The following is a 20,268-nucleotide window of genomic DNA, read 5'->3' on the forward strand; positions in this document are numbered from 1 at the left end:
CTGGAGGATCTGAAACAAGTACTTTCTGGTCACTAATCTGGATATGAGCGCCCATTTTGCGCGCCAATTGATGACTGCTCGGGTCAACAACCAACTTTTTAGTTCTGAAGCATAGATGAGAATTTAAGGACAACTTGCGTGCAGTGGGTTCAGGACAACTACAAAAATATATAATTTGGGGGGAAATTTGTTAACGGCTTGGTCGGGGACAGTTCCTCTGATTTCAACACACTGCACACAGGCTTGTATATAATGTTCAGTTGCATACCACACATTTTGTTCTATATTAGTGTTATTTTCTACACATTATTGGCTTCATGCTATTGTAGGCCTAGATTGCTTGGGTCCACTTTTGGAAATTCTAGTTTTGCGCTGATGAAAAGGCTGTAAGGTTTTTTCCTAACATGGCAATATTTTCCCCAGGGATACCCTGCTATTTCTACTCAGCAGGTAATGTTTCCTCCCAGACTTACTGTGAGTTTCCATTTGAAGTCAGGACTTTTTATGACTTTGCTGCTTACGTCCAGGAGTTTTTATTCTTAATTGGCGCCAGAGGCTCTGTATTAAAATAGCGTTTTAAAGGAAGGAGGAGACAATATTATTGTTTCAATGGTTTTGTGATTCTATTGGACAGGCACTCACACGTCAGACTGATTGACATGGAGACCTATATTTATCACACCTACCCTCACCGGTACAGGAAAGACAGCAGCCCATGCACAGGTCAGTACGGGGTATCTTCTTTAGCACATATGATCTGAAAATTTAAGTAATATTATTCACAATAATCAGTATATTTTCTAAACTGCAGGAAGAAGCATTATTTTACACAGAAATTGCATCTCATCTCTCCTTTTATATATTTTCATGCTGTTTAATACCGAGGATAACAAAATATATGCTGATCGTTCACAGGACATGCTATAGCCTACTGCTGTTTGAATGTATTTATTTGCGTTGTCATCTGGTATTTGGTATGCATGGTTTAATTACATTTGGGGATTGGCTATTCTTAGAACATACATAGATGAAAGTATTTATATGTGAAGATCAGATCTTGAACATTTCCCCAAGTTAAACTAAAAATATAAAATGTCATAATGTTACTTTCCCACTCGGGAATTAAAACAATGTGACATTTAGATTTTTAGCTTTAGTTTGAAACAGTTACAGGTCACATGTAAATACATGCATCTCAGTATGTACAGTAGATTTAATTAAATCATGAATGTCAATGCTCACTGAAAAACAAAACAATTGAAGCAAGATGTACAATGCAAGTGATAAAATGCAGTGGCTGGTTTGCAGGTGGTCAAGATGATTTCTCCATTGTGGCTGGTGGGGGCAATATGCTGTCTGACGTTGCTACCAGGTGGGATAACGTTATTTTAGGCTACATGAGTTTGGTAAAATGAAAGTTATTGAAATGATTGTCCTAAGTAAATATTTAATGTGGAATTGGATGATAACTGACTGATGATTCTGTGGCATGTGTATCCTCTGCAGTTTGGCTGGAAGCAAAGTCTCTGCTGAATACTATCAAGCAGGAAGGTAACTGAATGTTTAGGGGGGATAACATTTAAAGTTTTTGCTTTCGAGCTTCTTGATAAAATTATGTGTAGTACCAATGCTTTACTTTTGTTTGATACTGAAAGCAACATATCTATGGTAGTTATAAATGGTAGTTGGCCTGTCTTTCTCCCTCTGTGGCTTTGCTCTCCCTCTCCACTGATCCACCTCTCCCCACAGAGATGAGCCCTGTTAGTGATGTGAGTATTGATTCGGACAAGGCTCATGGCTTCCTGACTCACTCACGACCAAAGCGCAATGTGGAACCCAGGTGGTACAGAGGCAACCCCGACTTCCAGGCTTACTACCGCTACTACAATAGCATTGGACACACAGAGGGGGTGAGAGAGGAAAGAAAAACAATCAATAACACTCATGCTATGCATTAACTAATGAAGCACTGACTACTAACTAATGAAGCACTAACCACCACTAACAATAAATTAGGCATTATTTGTTTTCTCAAATTATTCCATCTCTCTCTCTGTATGATTAAAAAAATCTGTATCTTGTCTTTATTTCAATCTGTCTTGTACCTCTCAGCTGTATGAGATTGACCGGATCAGGCTGCTGTACCAGCAGATGAGGCAGCTGGAGCATGTATATGGCCCCAACGCCTCACACTTCCAGAACAAATTGGGAGTGCCCACCGTCAAGAAGTGCGACCCGGCCACGGACAAAAAATGCAAAGCCCTACCCCCTCCCCCAATAAAAAGCACCTCTCAACCCCCTCCTGCTCCTGCCATCTCCCAGGCTGACGTCATGTACCTGTGCAATGCCAAGGACCCCCTCTGCAAGCCCCATATTGTCTACCTCCCCACCGGGGCATTGCCCGTACTGTGCGACCCCCGCTACCACCCCTCCTGCAACCTCCACAAGCTCCCTCCTCCACCACCACCCCCAATGCTTAAAAAATCTGCCCCACAACTACCACCCCCCGCCCCAAAAAAGTCATCTCCCCCTCCGGCCCCCATCCACACCTACAAGGGCATGGAGTATGACTGCAATCCCTACTGGGACCCAGACTGCCTGATAGACCACCCACCTAGACCCTTCCATGGCAAGGCTGGCCCACCCCCTCCTCCCGTTGAGGAGGAACCAGTTGAGGACGCACCACCCCCTGCAGCCAGCAACAAGAAAGTGGCCCATCCCTATCCCTACTATGGCTACCACTATAACTATGGGCATGAACTCTATGATCCAGTCCGCTTCCAGTACCCCTCCCCACCTTCTGATTCCCCTGATGATAGTGGTAGTGACTAGCTCATCAAAGCTCTAAAGGCAGTATCTTTACTTACGCCTCAAGTGTTTTGTCAATAATGAAAGAAGAGTTGTTTTCCCCTCCAGATGTAGATTTAGAAGGACGAAGCAGCAGAGACCATAATTATAGGTCTTCGAGCTATTAAGCATGTAACCGTCTTATCAATGTGCTGGTGACGCTGTTATGGGCAGGAGAGCAAACCTATTTGTACAGCAATGACCTGCAGGAGAGTGATGCTATATTACAATGTTTGGAAATATTACAACGATAAGACTGATTGATTTATTACTGTCCAATGTTCCGTTGTCTATTCAGCATCCAAAATCATTATTCAGTTACACAATTTTCATAGCAAAAAAAGATAAAGTAAATATTGACTCAAATTATGAAAAATAAACTTTTTAAAAACTGTCTCTGGCTTGTCTCTCTACTGAACTCTGTTTGTATACCACATGCCAGTATTGCTTGTTACTGTAGGTTTTGTGTAATTAAAAGGCAAAATGAAGATACGTGGCAAGTGAGAGCTTGAAAGAGAGGATGATAAAATCCGATAGAGGAAAGCTGACTCCTGTCTTTGCCACATGGCTGGTAAACTCGGGCTCCTAAAGAAAAAGTGCAGGCTGGCGGTCATTATGTTGACATCTGCTGCCTTTTAATATCCAAATAAATGCTGACCTGAAACTGTCCTAACTCTGTTTCCTCCACCCCTTTCCTGTCTAATGCACCTCACACAGTACCTCCCCAAGGCCATGCACAGCAGGAACAGACTACATTAAAAAAACAGGTAACTGCAAACATTGTCACTTCCGGCCAATAATCCTAAAAAAACATGCTGACTCCACAGACCTGACTTTATACACTTGTTTTAACCTGTGGGTCTCTGTATTGTGTTGCGTTTGTGTACCTACTTGAGTACAGGCTACCTTTAAGCCAGGAACGTGGGTTCGATTCCAGCTGGGGTCACCAACTCGAAAATGTATGCAAGAATAACTAAATTCTTAGTCCTGTTTATACCTGGTTCTAACATACGTCTATTTCCCTGATCTTGTCCACATCCTGATTGTGCCCACATTTTTAGACAGGTTTACTGTAGATGATTTAAATACGCATTGTGATCAGATCTTCCTTACCATCTCCGGAGGTAGTCAGGGGGACCCATTATGTCTGGATATCTAAAAGTTTAGACGGATCTGGACAGTGAAATTATTTAAATCCTCCTTATCCTGCACTCTAAAATCATTTACAGGTGACATAATTGACTTATGGCATCAATGTGTCTTAAAATAAATACATATTATTTTGAAAGAATAAACTACATATACAAAAGTATAGGACACCCCTTCAAATTTGTGGATTTGGCTATTTCAGCCACACCCGTTGCTGACAGGTGTATAAAATCGAGCACACAGCCATGAAATCTCCATAGACAAACATTGGCAGTAGAATGGCCTTACTGAAGAGCTCAGTGACTTTCAACGTGGCGGCATCATCATAGGATGCCACCTATCCAACAAGTCAGTTCGTCAAATATCTGCCCTGCTAGAGCTGCCCCGGTCAACTGTAAGGACTGTTAATGTGAAGTGGAAAGTCGAGGAGCAACAACGGCTCAGCCGTGAAATGGTAGACCACACAAACACAGAACAGGACCGCCAAGTGCTGAAGCGTGTAAAAATCATCTGTCCTCGGTTGCAACACTCACTACTGAGTTCAAACTGCCTCTGGAAGCAACTTCAGCACAAGAACTGTTCATCGGGAGCTTTGTGAAATGAGTTTCCATGGCCGAGCAGCAGCACACAAGCCTAAGATCACCATGCGCAATGCCAAGCGTCGGCTGGAGTGGTGTAAAGCTCACCACCATTGGACTCTGGAGCAGTGGAAACACGTTCTCTAGAGAGGAATTACGCTTCACCATCAGGCAGTCCAACGGATGAATCTAGGTTTGGCATATGCAAGAACGCTACCTGCCCCAATGCATAGTGCCAACTGTAAAGTTTGGTGGGGGAGGAATAATAGTCTGGGGCTGTTTTTCGTGGTTCGGGCTAGGCCCCTTAGTTTCAGTGAAGGGAAACCTTAATGCTACAGCATACGGTTTCCTGTTTCAGCATGAAAATGCCCCCGTGCGCAAAGCAAGTTCCACACAGAAATGGTTTGTTGAGATCAGTGTGGAAGAACTTGACTGCCCTGCACAGAACCCTGACCTCAACTCTATCGAACACATTTGGGATGAATTGAAACGCTGACTGCGAGCCAGGCCTAATTGCTTAACATCAGTGCCCTACCTCACTAATGCGCTTGTGGCTGAATGGAAGCAAGTCTCCTCAGCAATGTTCCAACATCAAGTGGAAAGCCCTCCCAGAAGAGTGGAGGCTGTTATAGCAAACGGGGGACCAACTCCATTTTCATTCCCATGATTTTGGAATGAGATGTTCGACGAGCGGGTGTCAACATACTTTTGGTCATGTAGGGCCAGGATATCTGGTCACAATGCAGACACATTTTACTAATGCAATAGCTACAATGTGGGCACAATCATAATGTGAATAAGATCAGGACAAAGGACACACGTCAGCACCAGGTATAAACAAGGCTCTTGAGTAATAGTGTCAGATACCAGTTGTTACTCGTGTCTGTTCACTAGAGATGGACGGAAGCACTACTGTGTTATTATAAACCAGGTGGTTTGAGCCCTGAATGCTGATTGGCTGAGAGCCGTGGTACATCAGACCGTATACCATGGGTATGACAAAACATTACTCTTTACGTTGTTAACGAGTTTTATAATAGCAATTAGGCATCTCAGGGGTTTGCGGTATATGGCCAATATACCACAGCTACTGGCTGTATCCAGGCACTCCGCGTTGCGCACAACTGCAATTAATTGGAAATATACCACACTTCCTCAGGCCTTACTGCTTAATTATATATTTGTTAATGAATATGAATCTGTTAGCTATAATTTAAATTGATAAAATGGCCTTATTTTTACTTTTTATTGGTGGACAAACAAAAATCAAAGTCCCAAGAAAAATCTTCAGATTATTTACTTACAGAAACATGGAACAACAAAACAAAGAAAAAGCGGAAATTGTATTTTCTGTTCATGTACATGAATTCATTAATGTGCATACTGACAAATGTCAAAGTGCGAGTGAAAATGTGAGTGATTTTGTACACGGTTTCCTTCTTCCTGTTTGTGTGTGTGATTTTCTGGTATAGACAGGAGGCCTTTGAGACACTTCTAGCATTTGCTACCTTTGTAAACAAACTGGTTTGATGAGAACAACATTCACTGGTATCTGAGTGTGTGTGTGTGTGTGTGTGTGTGTGTGTGTGTGTGTGTGTGAGACAAGTGTTACTTAACATAAAATACAGACAAACAAATGGAAAAGAGGTGCTTGAGACCTCGCCATCTCTTCCTCCAATCACTCTTTCTCTCTGTGTCGCTCAAAAGAACAGTCCTCTCATCCTCCGGCCGATGCCCTGTCTATCGTACAAGACGTTGAACTTGTTGATGAACTGGTTCATGCTGTTGCAGGTCTTAGTGATGGTACCTAGGTAAGCCATGAGGCCCACGTCATTGCATTGCTGAAAAAAGTGAGAAGCAAGGAGATTAATATGCTTTTACAGTACTCTGCCAATCCAACCTGTCTAAGCATTCTCAAATCATTACCCTTATTGAGTGATTTAAAGAAGGAATTTTGTCAAGGTTTAGTTCATTCAAAACAACGTACGTTAATTATCCTGCCAATTTGGCAGATTATCACATTACCAAGACAATAATCTAAAAACAATGGTGCACACATGTTCACACCAAGAGCTGAGTTTTGCCAAGTGCCTAGGTGGGGATGACTCACATCATAGAAGTCAGTCTTGAATTTGATGGTGCTGAGAACAGGCAGTCTATGGCACAGAGCATTGGCTTCTCTGAGGATCTCGTGGTTAAATGGCACCTCTCCTGGGTCGTACCAAATCAGAAGGGGAGAGTTAAAAGAGAGCACGAGGGAAAAATATACACACAACAACAACAGGTAAGATAAGATACAGTTGGGATATACCAAGGAGAAGAGACAGGGTTGAAAGACCATGTTTTTTCTTTTTAAAGCAAGGGCTGGAAATTATATCTATATTAGTAACAGCATCTTCTTTCCAGACTCACTTGAACATGCATTATTTCATCCCTCATCACACGATAGAGTAAGCAGTTCTCTCACCTGCTTCCACTGCTTTGACATATTCCAAGATGACTTTCACCCTGCTGTGGAGCATCTTAATTGCACTGTGTTGTGCTATGAGATGTTCGGCCACTGAACAGAAGAGACACACATAATGGAGAGGGTGTTTAAAAAAATGCCTGTCAGACAGTGGGGGGTAACCATTGTCCACCATAACTAGTTACCTGTTGAATTCTCCCCCGTGCCTGTGGCTGTCATGCGAGCCACGTGATCCACTCCAATTCGCTCCGCCTCTTCTGTGGCCAGAGTGTACCCCAGCTCAGCAAACAACATGGTCGCCTGGGATTGGTCAAGTCAGAAGGACAGACAAGCTTACAAATCAGCCACTAGTACTAATCACAGTGGTGTGTTTCCACTAGCCAGTAATTGCCTTAAAAAAGAAAAAAAGAGAAACTGAGCCTATAAATACAATTGTTGCTGGCCAAATTGACCAGGAGAGAAAAAAAACAATGGTAGGCAGGCTATCAGCGCATCACCCACCTATGGGAGAGCAGCAGCCTCTGCCATATGGACACATTGATACACCGTGATCATTGGTGGTTAAATGAGCACATGGAACTCAGATGGCCAATAACTCCCATTGTCAACTAACTCAAAATACATAAAACAATTCTGGTTCATTCAATCACATTGATCTCTCTACTAAACCGGTCTGCCTCCCTTTCCATCTGTCCTGACTTGAGCTATCGCTAGTGAAGTGCAACATTGTATCAAATCAATCAACCAGCTGGATGGAACTGAAGCTGTCTCTAGCGAACTTGCACCATTGTATTAACTAGCCTATTCAGGACCCTCAGAGTTTCCTGCACACCAGTGAGCTCGGGTCAGACAGCTGTTCTTGCGCAATGGACTTCCTGTGTGAGGTGACGGAAAAAAATGACTGAGAAGCTCAGCTTATTAATGGTGGCTGTGGTGAGTTAAGACAATCAGAAATCAAAATCAAAAGGGCACATTCCTACATTTGAGCCAGGTAGGCTACTTCAAAGCGTGCGCTCTCCCTCAAGACAGAAAAACCATACCCATGTTCATTGCTTACATGGAGCACTTCAAATTAAAGACATTGACAAAATATACAAAACTCCAAAATGATGGTTATGAAATGAACCATAACTTCTTTCTCACAAGTGTAGCTGGTTGTGAACTCTGGAAACAATGTTTCCACTGAGAATGAGAACATAAATGATTGTAGGCTTAATTAGTAACAAAATGCATTAACAGAAATTAATGTAACCAAATGACAGGGATTAACAGTACATTTACTACTGGTGACATATGTAATGGGGAATGTATCAAAATAAACAAATCAAAGAGCAAACAATTCACACAATGGAACAACGAATGCACAAAAATTGGCAGGAGATAGCTGAGTGCATTCTGGAGAGCAGAGGGGGGGCAGAGCGCAGGCCTTCTGGAGAGACGCAGCTATAGGCCATCTTCGCCACACACACCCTTCTTGTCTCACCATTTAAAATTAAGACGAATTATCTTCACATATTTTAGATGCTTTTCACTGACAGCCGCCACTCAATCAGCTAGACTTTTCGCCACAGCTGCCATCTACAACATACTCCCTCATATGCCATTTCTCTCCTGTTCTATTGGTTTTCATATCAACTTTCTTTCCTTGTCCAGAAGCAAAAGGCACATTCCTAGTCATATTAGCAACCCATCCTAGTTGTTGCGTCATTAGATTCACCATCTTTCTAAGTTTCTAATGGAGATTTTAATCTCTGTCATATGCCACTGGCATCAGGTGGTGTTCAGAATGGCGTTTTTTTAACCGCAAATTGCATTTTGGCAAATGTTTGAAAATTACGTTTTATTGGCTGCTTCATTACAGGAGTTGCATATTTTGTTAAGATTAATTACCATAATCTAAATGTGAATTCTGTCATTCTGAGCACCATGGTCGGACACCCTAATGGGTTACGCACCCAAAGCATATGGGTCCGGGAAATTTCTCAAATGGGCGGTAAATTAAAATCTTCCCGGTTACGTTGTCCAGCGCCACATTTTCCTAACGGAAACCCTGGTGTGTGTGTGGTAGGAGAGCTTGAGTTACCTCTCCACTGATGATGTCGATGACAGACTCATACACACTGACAGGGAGCTGGGGGAGACAGGACAAAAGCTTCAATTACCACATGTAGAAAAGCTATCTCTACCGCATCATAGCAATGTAACTGTCCGACATAAAAGTAACTAAAAATGTAATTTAAGAATAATGTTTCACATTAATATATACAGTACCAGTCAAAAGTTTATACACACCTACTCATTCAAGGGTTATTTATTTTTTACTATTTTCTACATTGTAGAATAATAGTCAAGAAAACAAAACTATGAAATAACATATGGAATCATGTAGTAACCAAAAATATGTTAACTTCTTATGGCTGCAGGGGCAGTATTGAGTAGCTTGGATGAAAGGTGCACAGAGGTGCCCAGAGTAAACGGCCTGCTCCTCAGTCATAGTTGCTAATACATGCATATTATTATTAGTATTGGATAGAAAACACTCTGAAGTTTCTAAAACTGCTTGAATTATGTCTGTGAGTATAACAGAACTCATATGGCAGGCAAAAACCTGAGAAGTTCCACTTCCCGTTTGGATTTTTTCTGAGGCTGGTAGATTTTCAACCAAGCTCCCATTGAAATTACAGCGAGATATGGATGAGTTTTCACTTCCTACGGCTTCCACTAGATGTCAACAGTCAATAGAACTTTGTCTGATGACTCTACTGTGAAGGGGGGCCGAAGGAGACAGGAATAAGTAACCACTGCCATGAGGTGACCATGCTTTGACCACACGCGTTCACGTGAGAGGCAGCTCCGTTCCGTCGCTCAACTGAAGTCGATGTAATTCTCCGGTTGGAACGTTATTCAAGATGTATGTTAACAACATTGTAAAGATTGATTCAATACATCGTTTGACATGTTTCTACTGACTGTTATGGAACTTTTGGACATTTCGTCACGTTTTAGTGAACACGCTTCGTGACTTTGGAATTGTTTACCAAACGCGCTAACCAAAGTAGCTAATTGGACATAAATAACGGACATTATCGAACAAATCAAGCATTTATTGTGGACCTGGGATTCCTGGGAGTGCATTCTGATGAAGATCAAAGGTAAGGAAACATTTATCATGTAATTTCTGGTTTCTGTTGACTCCAACATGGCGGCTAATTTGACTTTTGTTCTGAGCTCTGTACTCAGATTATTGTCTATTATTATCTACATTTATGATGAGTATTTCTGTTGAAACGATGTGGCTATGCACTATCACTGGATGTTTTTGGAACTAGTGAATGTAACGCGCCAATGTAAACTCCAATTTTTTTATATAAATATGAACTTTATCAAACAAAACATGCATGTATTGTGTAACATGAAGTCCTATGAGTGTCATCTGATGAAGATCAAAGGTTAGTGATTAATTTTATCTCTATTTGTGCAATTTGTGGCTCCTCTCTTTGGCTGGAAAAATAATTGAATTTTTCTTTGAGTTGGTGGTGACCTAACATAATCGTTTGTGGTGCTTTTGCTGAAAAGCATATTTGAAAATCGGACACTTTGGTGGGATTAACAACAAGATTACCTTTAAAATGGTATAAGACACATGTATGTTTGAGGAATTTTAATTATGATATTTCTGTTGTTTGAATTTGGCGCCCTGCACTTGGACTGGCTGTTGTCATATCGATCCCGTTACCGGGATTGCAGCCATATGAAGTTAAGGAAAGAAATTCCACAAATTAACTTTTAACAAGTCACACCTGTTTATTGAAATGCATTCCAGGTGACTACCAGATGAAGCTGATTCAGAGAATGCCACGAGTGTGCAAAGCTGTCATCAAGGCAAAGGCTGGCTACTTTGAAGAATCTCAAATATATTTAGATTTGTTTAACACTTTTTTGGTTTCTACATGAATTCCATATGTGTTAATTGAAAGTTTTGATGTCTTCACTATTATTCTAAAATGTAGAAAATAGTAAAAAGATAGAAAAACCCTGGAATGAGTAGGTGTGTCCAAACCTTTGACTGGTACTGTACAGTTGAAGTCGGAAGTTTACATACACTTAGGTTGGAGTCATTAAAACTCGTTTCTCAACCACTCCACAAAATTCTTGTGAACAAACTATAGTTTTGGCAAGTCAAGTAATTTTCCCAACAATTATTTCACTGTATCACAATTCCAGTGGGTCAGAAGTTTACGTACACCAAGTTGACTGTGCCTTGGAACATTCCCGAAAATGATGTCATGGCTTTAGAAGCTTCTGATAGGCTAATTGACATCATTTGAGTCAATTGGAGGTGTGGATGTATTTCAAGGCCTACCTTCAAACGCTGTGCCTCTTTGCTTGACATCATGGGAAAATCAAAAGAAATCAGCCAAGACCTCAGAAAAAAAAGTGTCGTGTTTCCAAATGCCTGAAGATACCACGTTCACCTGTACAAACAATAGTACGCAAGTATAAACACCATAAGACCCGTCATACCACTCAGGAAGGAGACGTGTTCTGTCTCCTAGAGATGAACACACTTTGGTGCGAAAAGTACAAATCAATCCCAGAACAGCAAAGGTACTTGTGAAGATGCTGGAGGAAACAGGTACAAAAGTATCTATATCCACAGTAAACGAGTCCTATATTGACATAACCTGAAAGGCCACTCAGCAAGGAAGAAGCCCATGCTCCAAAACCACCATAAAAAAGCCAGGCTACGGTTTGCAACTGCACATGGGGATAAAGATCGTACTTTTTGGAGAAATGTTCTCTGGTCTGATGAAACAAAAATAGAACTGTTTGGCCATAATGACCATCATTATGTTTGGAGGAAAAAGGGGGCGGCTTGCAAGCCGAAGAACACCATCCCAACCGCGAAGCACGGGGGTGGCAGCATCATGTTGTGGGGGTGCTTTGCTGCAGGAGGGACTGGTGCACTTCACAAAATAGATGGCATCATGAGAAGGAAAATTATGTTGATATATTGAAGCAACATCTCAAGACATCAGTCAGGAAGTTAAAGCTTGGTCACAAATGGGTCTTCCAAATGGACAATGACCCCAAGCATACTTCCAAAGTTGTGACAAAATGGCTTAAGGACAGCAAAGTCAAGGTATTGGCCATCACAAAGCCCTGACCTCAATCCTATAGAAAATGTGTGGGCAGAACTGAAAAAGCGTGTGTGCGCAAGGAGGCCTACAAACCAGACTCAGTTACACCAGCTCTGTCAGGAGAAATGGGCCAAAATTCACCCAACTTATTGTGGGAAGCTTGTGGAAGGCTAGCTGAAACGCTTGACCCAAGTTAAACAATTTAAATGCAATGCTACCAAATACTAATTGAGTGTATGCAAACTTCTGACCCACTGGGAATGTGATGAAAGAAATAAACACTGAAATAAATCATTCTCTACTATTATTGTGACATTTCACATTCTTAAAATAAAGTGGTGATATTAACTGACCTAAGACAGGGAATTTTTACTAGGATTAAATGTCAGAAATTGTGAAAAACTGAGTTTAAATGTATTTGGCTAACGTGTATGTAAACTTCTGACTTCAACTGTATATCGTCCATTGTATAAAAAAAATCTAAATGAGAAACTCACATCTGTGTGTTTGGTCATCGGGTTGAGCTTGAGGAAGAGAGGACTCTCAATTATCTCACACACCTGAAGTGAAAAGAGAGGAAAAGCCAATAAGCAAACAGCACACAGTTGGCCAAATAACCTCAAATGACTGATATTTAAATCTTTCAAATCACAACAATTCACTGACCAATTACAGTAACAGTTACTTTTATCATGCCTCTAATTTCTCTCCCATGGAAAATGCCCAACCACATGGAAAATAAATGTATTCTCCTTTGCTCCACCTACCTGCTTGTGAATGTGGATGTCTGATTGGTCACAAGGACCACCTGTGGTATACCAGCCCAAGAATTCCATGTCCTTGAAGACCTGTTTGACTGAAAGAAAGCAGAGGTCAAGTAGGTCCCCCCACTAATGTAATCTTATTCACTGTGACCCAAAAGGCAAAACTGATCCTAGACCAGCACTTATACCGAGGTTCAGTTCCGTTTATAACACCAAGGGCTTCAGGTACAAGCCTACTATGACATTTTTCCACTTCAGAGATGGTGGGAAACCATGACACGGCACATCAATCAATCACAACTTGATTTTCAATCACAACAGTAATCAATGGGGAGTGACATCTGACTTTTTCTTTGTATGGTAGGTTAGTGAAATTAGACTCACACTGCTCCTCCTTGGTGTAGTAATACTCCTTGTCAATGTGTGCTCGGTCATCTACCAATTGATGAAGCAGCTCAAAGGAGTTCATCACCTCAATGTTTCTACCCTCCTGCTTCCCGATTAACGCGCCGATCACTTGGTGAGAAGGAAAGGATGCAATGCAACATTAGGCAGATGGTTGGAATGGATACACATGTAGGCTATAGCAAAGTCCATTGAAATTGTGTCATTAACTCTAACCTCTCCCATGTATGATTCCCTCCCCACTGATGAGGTATTGGTTCTCTTGTAGAGTCTTAACTATTTTAATTAATGTCTTAAAGTCGAAATACTTCTAAAGAAGTTTAGACATTTACAGAGCAATTTACTGAAAAAATGTAAATATCTCTCATCCCCTTATTCCATGCCAAATAAGACTGTATACAACTATCGGTATTCTTGAAAACTGATCAGCTCACATACCCTGCATGGGCCGCCCCTCCTGAGAGCGGATGCGAATCCAGTGATCTGAGATGTTGAGGATGACGAGAGGATGCAAGGCAACAGAGACACTGCCGGTGACCCCAGAGACCATAACACTGGGGCTGGCTGTGGGACAGAGAGAAGGTGGGTTTCCTTTATTGTTGGTCATCTCTAAAGCCAAACGTAGCTAATATGGCCTTAACACGAACACCTGCCTCAGAGAAAACAAAGCATTTTTGTTCTTGTCTTTAATAATATTATTTTCTTTAGACGATTGTTACAATATCAGTGTGCAGTTGAATTGGGTGGATTTGAGTAATCTAACTTTATAGGAAGAGTAACGTTACAGTGATGACTAGTTAAATAAAAAAAAATGACATTGATTCTACACATCAAAGCTATGATTTTTCAACAATGCTATCCCAATCCACATTTTAAAAGATGTCATCATGAAACTTACTAACAGCTTTGAAAAATATAGGTCGCTAGGTATAGAGGACCTGTTACTGCGCTGTTATTAAAACTAGTTAAGGCAAAATAGTTAACGCTTTAACATGTTAACTGTTACCTAGTTAGCAATCGATAAACTAACGCTAGTTGTTTACATTGCCGATGTTTAGTTAGGTAATACGGACGGACCAATCAATATGTGACGGCGGTTGAATTAGTTTGTTAACTAGCAAATATTAACTGCACTTGTTTGGAAATTGCATATACCAGTAACGTTAATATACACAGTGCTGGACAGCCACCTTTTCTAAATTAACTAACGTTAGGTAGCCTCGCTGTAGTAACGTTAGAGAACGCATAAGCGAAATAATGGCAAGCTAAATGCGCTAACACCATCGACAAAGGAGTATAGTTGAAACCTACACAATATGTATACAACCTTATCATAATCAGATAATAATTTCCTTTAAAGCACAATTGATTTACCTGCCCCATCCACCTCCATTCCACCACCATTGCTCGTCGCCATCTTGTCCGACTTACAGCTGCGCAAGCCCAGTAGAACGAGGCGTTTTTTCTCAAACGCAAACACCGACCCAACGCGCACGTGCGCCATCGTGCATAAATTTATTTTGTCCCCCCACACCAAACGTGATCACGACACGCAGGTTAAAATATCAACAAAAAAACTCTGAACCAATGACATTAATTTGGGGACAGGTCGAAAAGCATTAAACATGTATGGCAATTTAGCTAGTTAGCTTGCACTTGCTATCTAATTTGTACTAGATAGCTAGCATGCTGTTGCTAGCTAATTTGTCCTGGGATATAAACATTGAGTTGTTATTTTACCTGAAATGCACAAGGCCTTCTACTCCGACAATTAATCCACACATAAAATGGCCAACTGAATCGTTTCTAGTCATCTCTCCTCCTTCCAGGCTTTTTCATCTTTGAATTTATATGGTGATTGGCATCTACACTTTTACCACAACCGGCAAAACATTTCGTCTTTCAATCACCCACGTGGATATAATCAATGAGGAGATGGCATGTGGGTACCTGCTTCTATAAACCAATGAGGAGATGGGAGAGGCAGGACTTTCAGCGCGATCTGCGTCAGAAATAGGAATTACTTCTATTTTTAGCCCATGGCATTGCAAACGCTCGTTGGCGCACGCGAGCAGTCTGGGTGCAATAATTGAATAACATGGAATCCTAAATTTATTTTGCGACGCTCGCGCACGCAACGTGTCCGGTGTGGTCAGCATGTAAGGGGCAGTGTGTGCTGCATTTACGCAGGAGTTTTGGTGATACATGCTTTGGAAATTATGCCGGTGTTATGCTTATTTATTATTTGAAATGTTTACGCCATTATATATATCTGGTACGGTCACATAAAATGTGCTAATTTCGAGCATGTAGTATTTCAGAACGTTTAGGAACGTTGTAGCTTTAGCACCCGTTTCTGCGGGGATTATTACTTGAATGCAACTTTGGTACGTCGGTGTATTTTGTCCGTGTACTCGACGGTACTTTTTGTTTACAAAATGGCAGACTTCAGAACTTCTACCCTCGATTACTTTCCAGAGAACATTTTAATTGATATTTTATCATATTTAGGTGTGCGAGAGCTCATCCGAACTGGAAGGTAAAACAAGTTAGCTGAAGTCAATGTGCTCAATATCAATTTTCATGATAACGTCAATGTTAGCTTGAAGAACACTTCTCTTTGTCATGTCATTCATGTGTTGTATTTGCAGGGTGTGTAAGAGATGGAGACGCCTTGTAAAAGACCAAAGACTATGGCGAGTTGTTGATCTAACTGCATGGAAAGGGGTAAGAATGGTGTCCATTATTGCATGTTGATCTTACCATTTCAAGACTTGTCATGAAAAGATTTCTGAGGCTACCATGTCTGTCTAAAGACGTCAGCCATTTTGTGATATAGCCATGTTTATCAGGTTCTACATTCAATGATATTTCAGCAGACATGATTTTATTATTGATAGCTACTTGTTTGAGACCTCTCACATTCTGCAACAAAATGCAATGTTGATACTTGCATTGCAGGCTTACATCCAGAAAATGTGTATAATTTACAAAACTACCAATTACTTAACACTAGAAGAAGTTAACCTACACTAAAGCTACCCTTAAGACAAATATGGTTTACTTAACTAAAGTTACTTTGAAAAAGTAGTTCACTACATCCAAACTATTTTGTGAAATTGTATCATTTTAAGTGTCAGGCTACAAATTGCAAGACCGATGACTTTGTGGGTCATATGTTAACGTAATGTAGCCTATTAAACACAAACTGTTTCAAGTGAGAATTAGGAAGGTTGAATCCCGAAAATGAAAGGAAATGATTGCCTACTTAAAACGCACTTAATTTTTTTGCAAAAAAGTGTCGTTCTAGTAGTTAGCGATATGGTAATGAACTACTGAAAAGACTACCTAGATTTGAATTTAGTTCAACTACCACCAAGCTACTGCAAAATGTAGTTAAATTACTAGTTGAACTACATGTAGTTAAATTACTAGTTGAACTACATGTAGTTCACTACTCCCCAGCACTGCCTATTTCCTACCTGTTGACCAGCTAACTCTACAGAACTTTCAAGTTATCGCTCAAACACTGATGCATTGTTTCTTCCCCATCTCTCCCTCATTGGATGTTTTCATTCTTCAACTGCTCTTCCTGCCCTTGGTGTCCATTTTGGGTCAGGTGACATCGCGCATGCTGTGGGTTCTTCTACGCCAGTATCTGGGCACTGGGCTCCGATGCCTGCGGCTGCGTGGCTTGCTGCTCTCTGCTAGAGGTGGGGCCTTTCTCTCAGAGTCCTGGCTTAAGGCTTTGTCCTCCAGGTGCCCCCGTCTGCGTAGTCTTTCCCTGCTGCACGCAGACCTGAGAGGCTTGCACAGTTGCCAGCTCCTGCCCACAACACTGCAGGTCCTAGAGTTGCGTGGCTGCGAGCTACCACAGGGCTTTTTCACCCAGACCCCACTCAGTCCTGAGAAACAAGCTGGAATGGCATCAACTGCTGCTACTCAGCAACAGGGACGTGTTCAAACTGGGAAAGTGCCTGCCTCCACATCAGGGATTGCCATTGAGACGATGGTCCTTGACAACGTGCCCTCCTTCACAGACCAGCACCTGCAGAGTCTGGCGTCTTGGTTAAGGCTTAGCCGCCTAGAGCTCCGCAATGTCCTTCGTGTCACAGCGGAAGGCCTTAGGCGCAGTGCCGCCCAAGAAACTGACTTGGGCTTAAACGGGCTCTCCAGGCTCAAGTACCTGGAGATAGGGCACTTTGGGCGACCGGGCGCCCAGCTGCAAATGGCCTCCCTGGGGCTCGGAGTGGGCTGGCTGGGCCTAGAGGAACTAAGCCTTGGCGGTAAGGAGGTGGGACCAGGCCTGCTGTCCGCCAGCCGCCTGAGGGACCTGAAGCGCCTGCGCCTGAGATGCTGCAAGCTGAGAGAGATGCAGGTGCTACGTAGCTGCAGGACACTGCGGGACCTGCGCAGGTTGGAGTTCTGCGAGGTGTTCTTCCAGGTTTGCCCAAAGACACCAGAGAGAGAGGGGGAGGTGGAGAGGCAGGGAGAGGGTGAGGAGGGGAGGGAGGGTGGCACAGATAGTTGTGATGATAAACTGGAAGAGAATGACCCTGTGCCAAGTCTGCGCCGCTCACTTGCTGCTCTGCTGCCACAATGTGCACTAGTGTTTACCAACTGCACCGTTACAATAACCTCAGACTAGATTACATACTGGATCTGTTACACATCTGGGCCCTTATTCTACTATTGTAAAACATTCCTCTCAATTCAGCCTGTTGCAAACTCATGCTTTACCTTCATTCACATATGTGTTAAAAAAAAAAAAAAATTGAAAGCTGCAACAACAATTTTAAACTCGCTTACAGCTATGCTATTGAACAAAGGGACAGTTAACCTTTCCTGTGACTCCCATTAAACCATTATGAGAGGAAGCACCTGTTTGCTGTATTCCCATCCGCAATGGATAAGTGGTGGTTCCTCTTTTAGTCTAAATGTGTGTAAGGAAGTGGTTAAACTTAAAAGCTTGTTTTAAATGTACACCAGAGAGGCATCGCAGCGACCAATAAATGATGACTTCAATCATGTACTGTAATGGACCTGCTACAGCCATCGGACGTCCAGCACTGCCATCAGCCATTGAGGGAATTCTTCCTTTGAAATCATTGAAAGCTGCTGTACTGCTTGCGTTGCGTCTAATGGCAAGCTCAATAATTGCAGAAGTTCCGTTCTCGGCAGCTGATCTGTACATTCATTCTATCTTGTGAATGGAAATATTGAGGGAAGTAGATTTTGGTTGGGGGGGGGGTGTTTAAATAACAGCTTGGACAGTTATCAGTACGTTGCGGGTATTATGCAATTTCAAAACCATTGCAGTTAAAATTTGCTGTAGCCCACTATATGTTTTGCTAACTGGAAAAATACACTTATCCCCACTTGAGTTGTGTGATTCTCCAAAGCAGTATGTTATCTGTATTAATTATGAGAAAGTAGAAATGAAAACTGTTAACCTTTTTCAATCAAGAAACTGTGGTAAATAAAAATGGCACAATGTATTTTATGTGTGTGGGAAATGATCATCTATGAATAATGTTTCAGGGTTGAACTCCATTATATGCTTTGTAAATAATTCAGAACAAAGGAAAGGACATGGGGATACCATGATATGTCGGGGAGGGGGGGTCAATGTTCTTTCATGATAAAATAATAAACTGTACAAGTAGTTCAATGTGCACAAGAGATGAAGACCATTTAAAACAGTTTTAATCCTCAAATGTGACACACAGCCATAAGACAATAGCTTAACCTAATAATGCAACACAAAACCGTGCATCTACACCTGCATTGCTTGCTGTTTGCGGTTTTAGGCTGGGTTTCTGTACAGCACTTTGACATATCAGCTGATGTAAGAAGGGCTATATAAAAACATTTAATTTGATTTGAAAACATTCTAGAGTATTTCAGCCAATAACAGATCATTAGGCCTGCAGTCATAGTGAATGGTTGTGAAATACATTACTGAACGTGAGCGTAAGTGTCTAATGGACCATTCTCATTGTAAGTGGTAATTTTGCAGTAGCACGTTGCCTTTGAGAAGGTGAAAGTGGAGACTTAAATTCCAGGATTTGGTAAAAGTTTTAATACAGAGCTTTGGGGTACATGTGAAAATGCAAAGGCTGATAGTGACAGGCTGAAAGAGCCATGAGCCGTGGCCAATAGCATGGTGGTAGAGCATGGCTAAAAGGCTCGTTGTTCTGAGAATAATCAGAACGACTATATAATTTACAGTAGCCTCCAAAAGTATTGTGACTGACACATTTTTTTGGTTGTTTTGGCTCGGTACTAGAACTTTGGATTTGAAATGATACAATGACTGAAGTTAAAGTGCAGACTGTCCATTTTAATATGAGAGTATTTTCATGCATATCGGGTGAACTGTTTATAAGTTACAGCACTTTACATAGTCCCCTCATTTTAAGGGACCAAAAGTATTGGGACACATTAACTTTGTGTATTAAAGTAGTAAAAAGTTAAGTATTTGGTCCCATATTCCTAGCACACAATGGCTACGTCAAGCCAAATGTTTGTTTTAGATTATTTTGTGCCCAATAGAAAGGGTAAATAATATTGTCGTTTTGGAGTCTCTTTTATTGTAAATAAGAATAGGATATGTTTCTAAACACTTCTACATTAATGTGGATGCTACCATGATTACGGATATTCCTGAATAAATCATGAATAATGATCAGTATGAAAGTGAGATGCACAAATATCCTACCCCCTCAAAAAAATGCTAAAGTCTCCTGTTATTGTAAGTGAGAGGTTAGCATGTGTTGGGGTATGGTATTTGTGGGTCTAACTTTCTCACTCATTATTCAGGATATGGATGAAAATACCCTAAATGTAAAGCTGATAGTCTGTACTTTAACCTCAGTCATTGTTTTATTTCAAATCCAAAGTGCTGGAGTACAGAG

The 20,268-nt window shown here is 41.4% G+C and overlaps 3 protein-coding genes across 3 annotated transcripts; 2 read left to right on the forward strand and 1 right to left on the reverse strand.

Moving 5' to 3' along the window:
- The first annotated feature begins 659 nt into the window (after positions 1-659).
- LOC120046940 (extensin-like) lies at positions 660-2,832 on the forward strand. The gene is made up of 4 exons (XM_038992491.1): positions 660-723; positions 1,507-1,551; positions 1,750-1,910; positions 2,113-2,832. Exons 1-4 carry the CDS (start codon positions 660-662, stop codon positions 2,830-2,832), a joined length of 990 nt encoding a protein of 329 aa, XP_038848419.1.
- Positions 2,833-5,853: 3,021 nt separating this feature from the next.
- LOC120047973 (COP9 signalosome complex subunit 6) lies at positions 5,854-14,793 on the reverse strand. Its single transcript, XM_038993610.1, has 10 exons — positions 14,726-14,793; positions 13,790-13,915; positions 13,331-13,462; positions 12,950-13,038; positions 12,680-12,742; positions 9,125-9,172; positions 7,227-7,341; positions 7,042-7,134; positions 6,685-6,785; positions 5,854-6,415 (listed from the first exon to the last, which is right to left on the reverse strand). The coding sequence occupies exons 1-10, from the start codon at positions 14,766-14,768 to the stop codon at positions 6,275-6,277; spliced, it is 951 nt and encodes a 316-aa protein (XP_038849538.1). The 5' UTR covers positions 14,769-14,793; the 3' UTR covers positions 5,854-6,274.
- Positions 14,794-15,750: 957 nt separating this feature from the next.
- On the forward strand, positions 15,751-18,849 carry LOC120047974 (F-box/LRR-repeat protein 12-like). Its single transcript, XM_038993612.1, has 3 exons — positions 15,751-15,890; positions 16,003-16,078; positions 16,971-18,849. Exons 1-3 carry the CDS (start codon positions 15,790-15,792, stop codon positions 17,997-17,999), a joined length of 1,206 nt encoding a protein of 401 aa, XP_038849540.1. The 5' UTR covers positions 15,751-15,789; the 3' UTR covers positions 18,000-18,849.
- Positions 18,850-20,268: the final 1,419 nt, after the last annotated feature.

This window comes from Salvelinus namaycush, chromosome 5 (assembly GCF_016432855.1).
Source record: "Salvelinus namaycush isolate Seneca chromosome 5, SaNama_1.0, whole genome shotgun sequence".
Lineage (NCBI taxonomy): Eukaryota > Metazoa > Chordata > Actinopteri > Salmoniformes > Salmonidae > Salvelinus > Salvelinus namaycush.

Coding starts and splice junctions, on each gene's coding strand:
- LOC120046940 (XM_038992491.1), top strand. CDS start 660: ATGGAGACCTATATTTATCACACCTACCCTCACCGGTACAGGAAAGAC. Junction 724..1,506: donor AGACAGCAGCCCATGCACAG/GTCAGTACGGGG, acceptor TATCCTCTGCAG/TTTGGCTGGAAGCAAAGTCT. Junction 1,552..1,749: donor GAATACTATCAAGCAGGAAG/GTAACTGAATGT, acceptor CTCTCCCCACAG/AGATGAGCCCTGTTAGTGAT.
- LOC120047973 (XM_038993610.1), bottom strand. CDS start 14,768: ATGGCGACGAGCAATGGTGGTGGAATGGAGGTGGATGGGGCAG. Junction 13,916..14,725: donor AATGGAGGTGGATGGGGCAG/GTAAATCAATTG, acceptor TCTGTCCCACAG/CCAGCCCCAGTGTTATGGTC. Junction 7,135..7,226: donor CACGGGGGAGAATTCAACAG/GTAACTAGTTAT, acceptor TCTTCTGTTCAG/TGGCCGAACATCTCATAGCA.
- LOC120047974 (XM_038993612.1), top strand. CDS start 15,790: ATGGCAGACTTCAGAACTTCTACCCTCGATTACTTTCCAGAGAACATT. Junction 15,891..16,002: donor GAGCTCATCCGAACTGGAAG/GTAAAACAAGTT, acceptor TTGTATTTGCAG/GGTGTGTAAGAGATGGAGAC. Junction 16,079..16,970: donor ATCTAACTGCATGGAAAGGG/GTAAGAATGGTG, acceptor ATTTTGGGTCAG/GTGACATCGCGCATGCTGTG.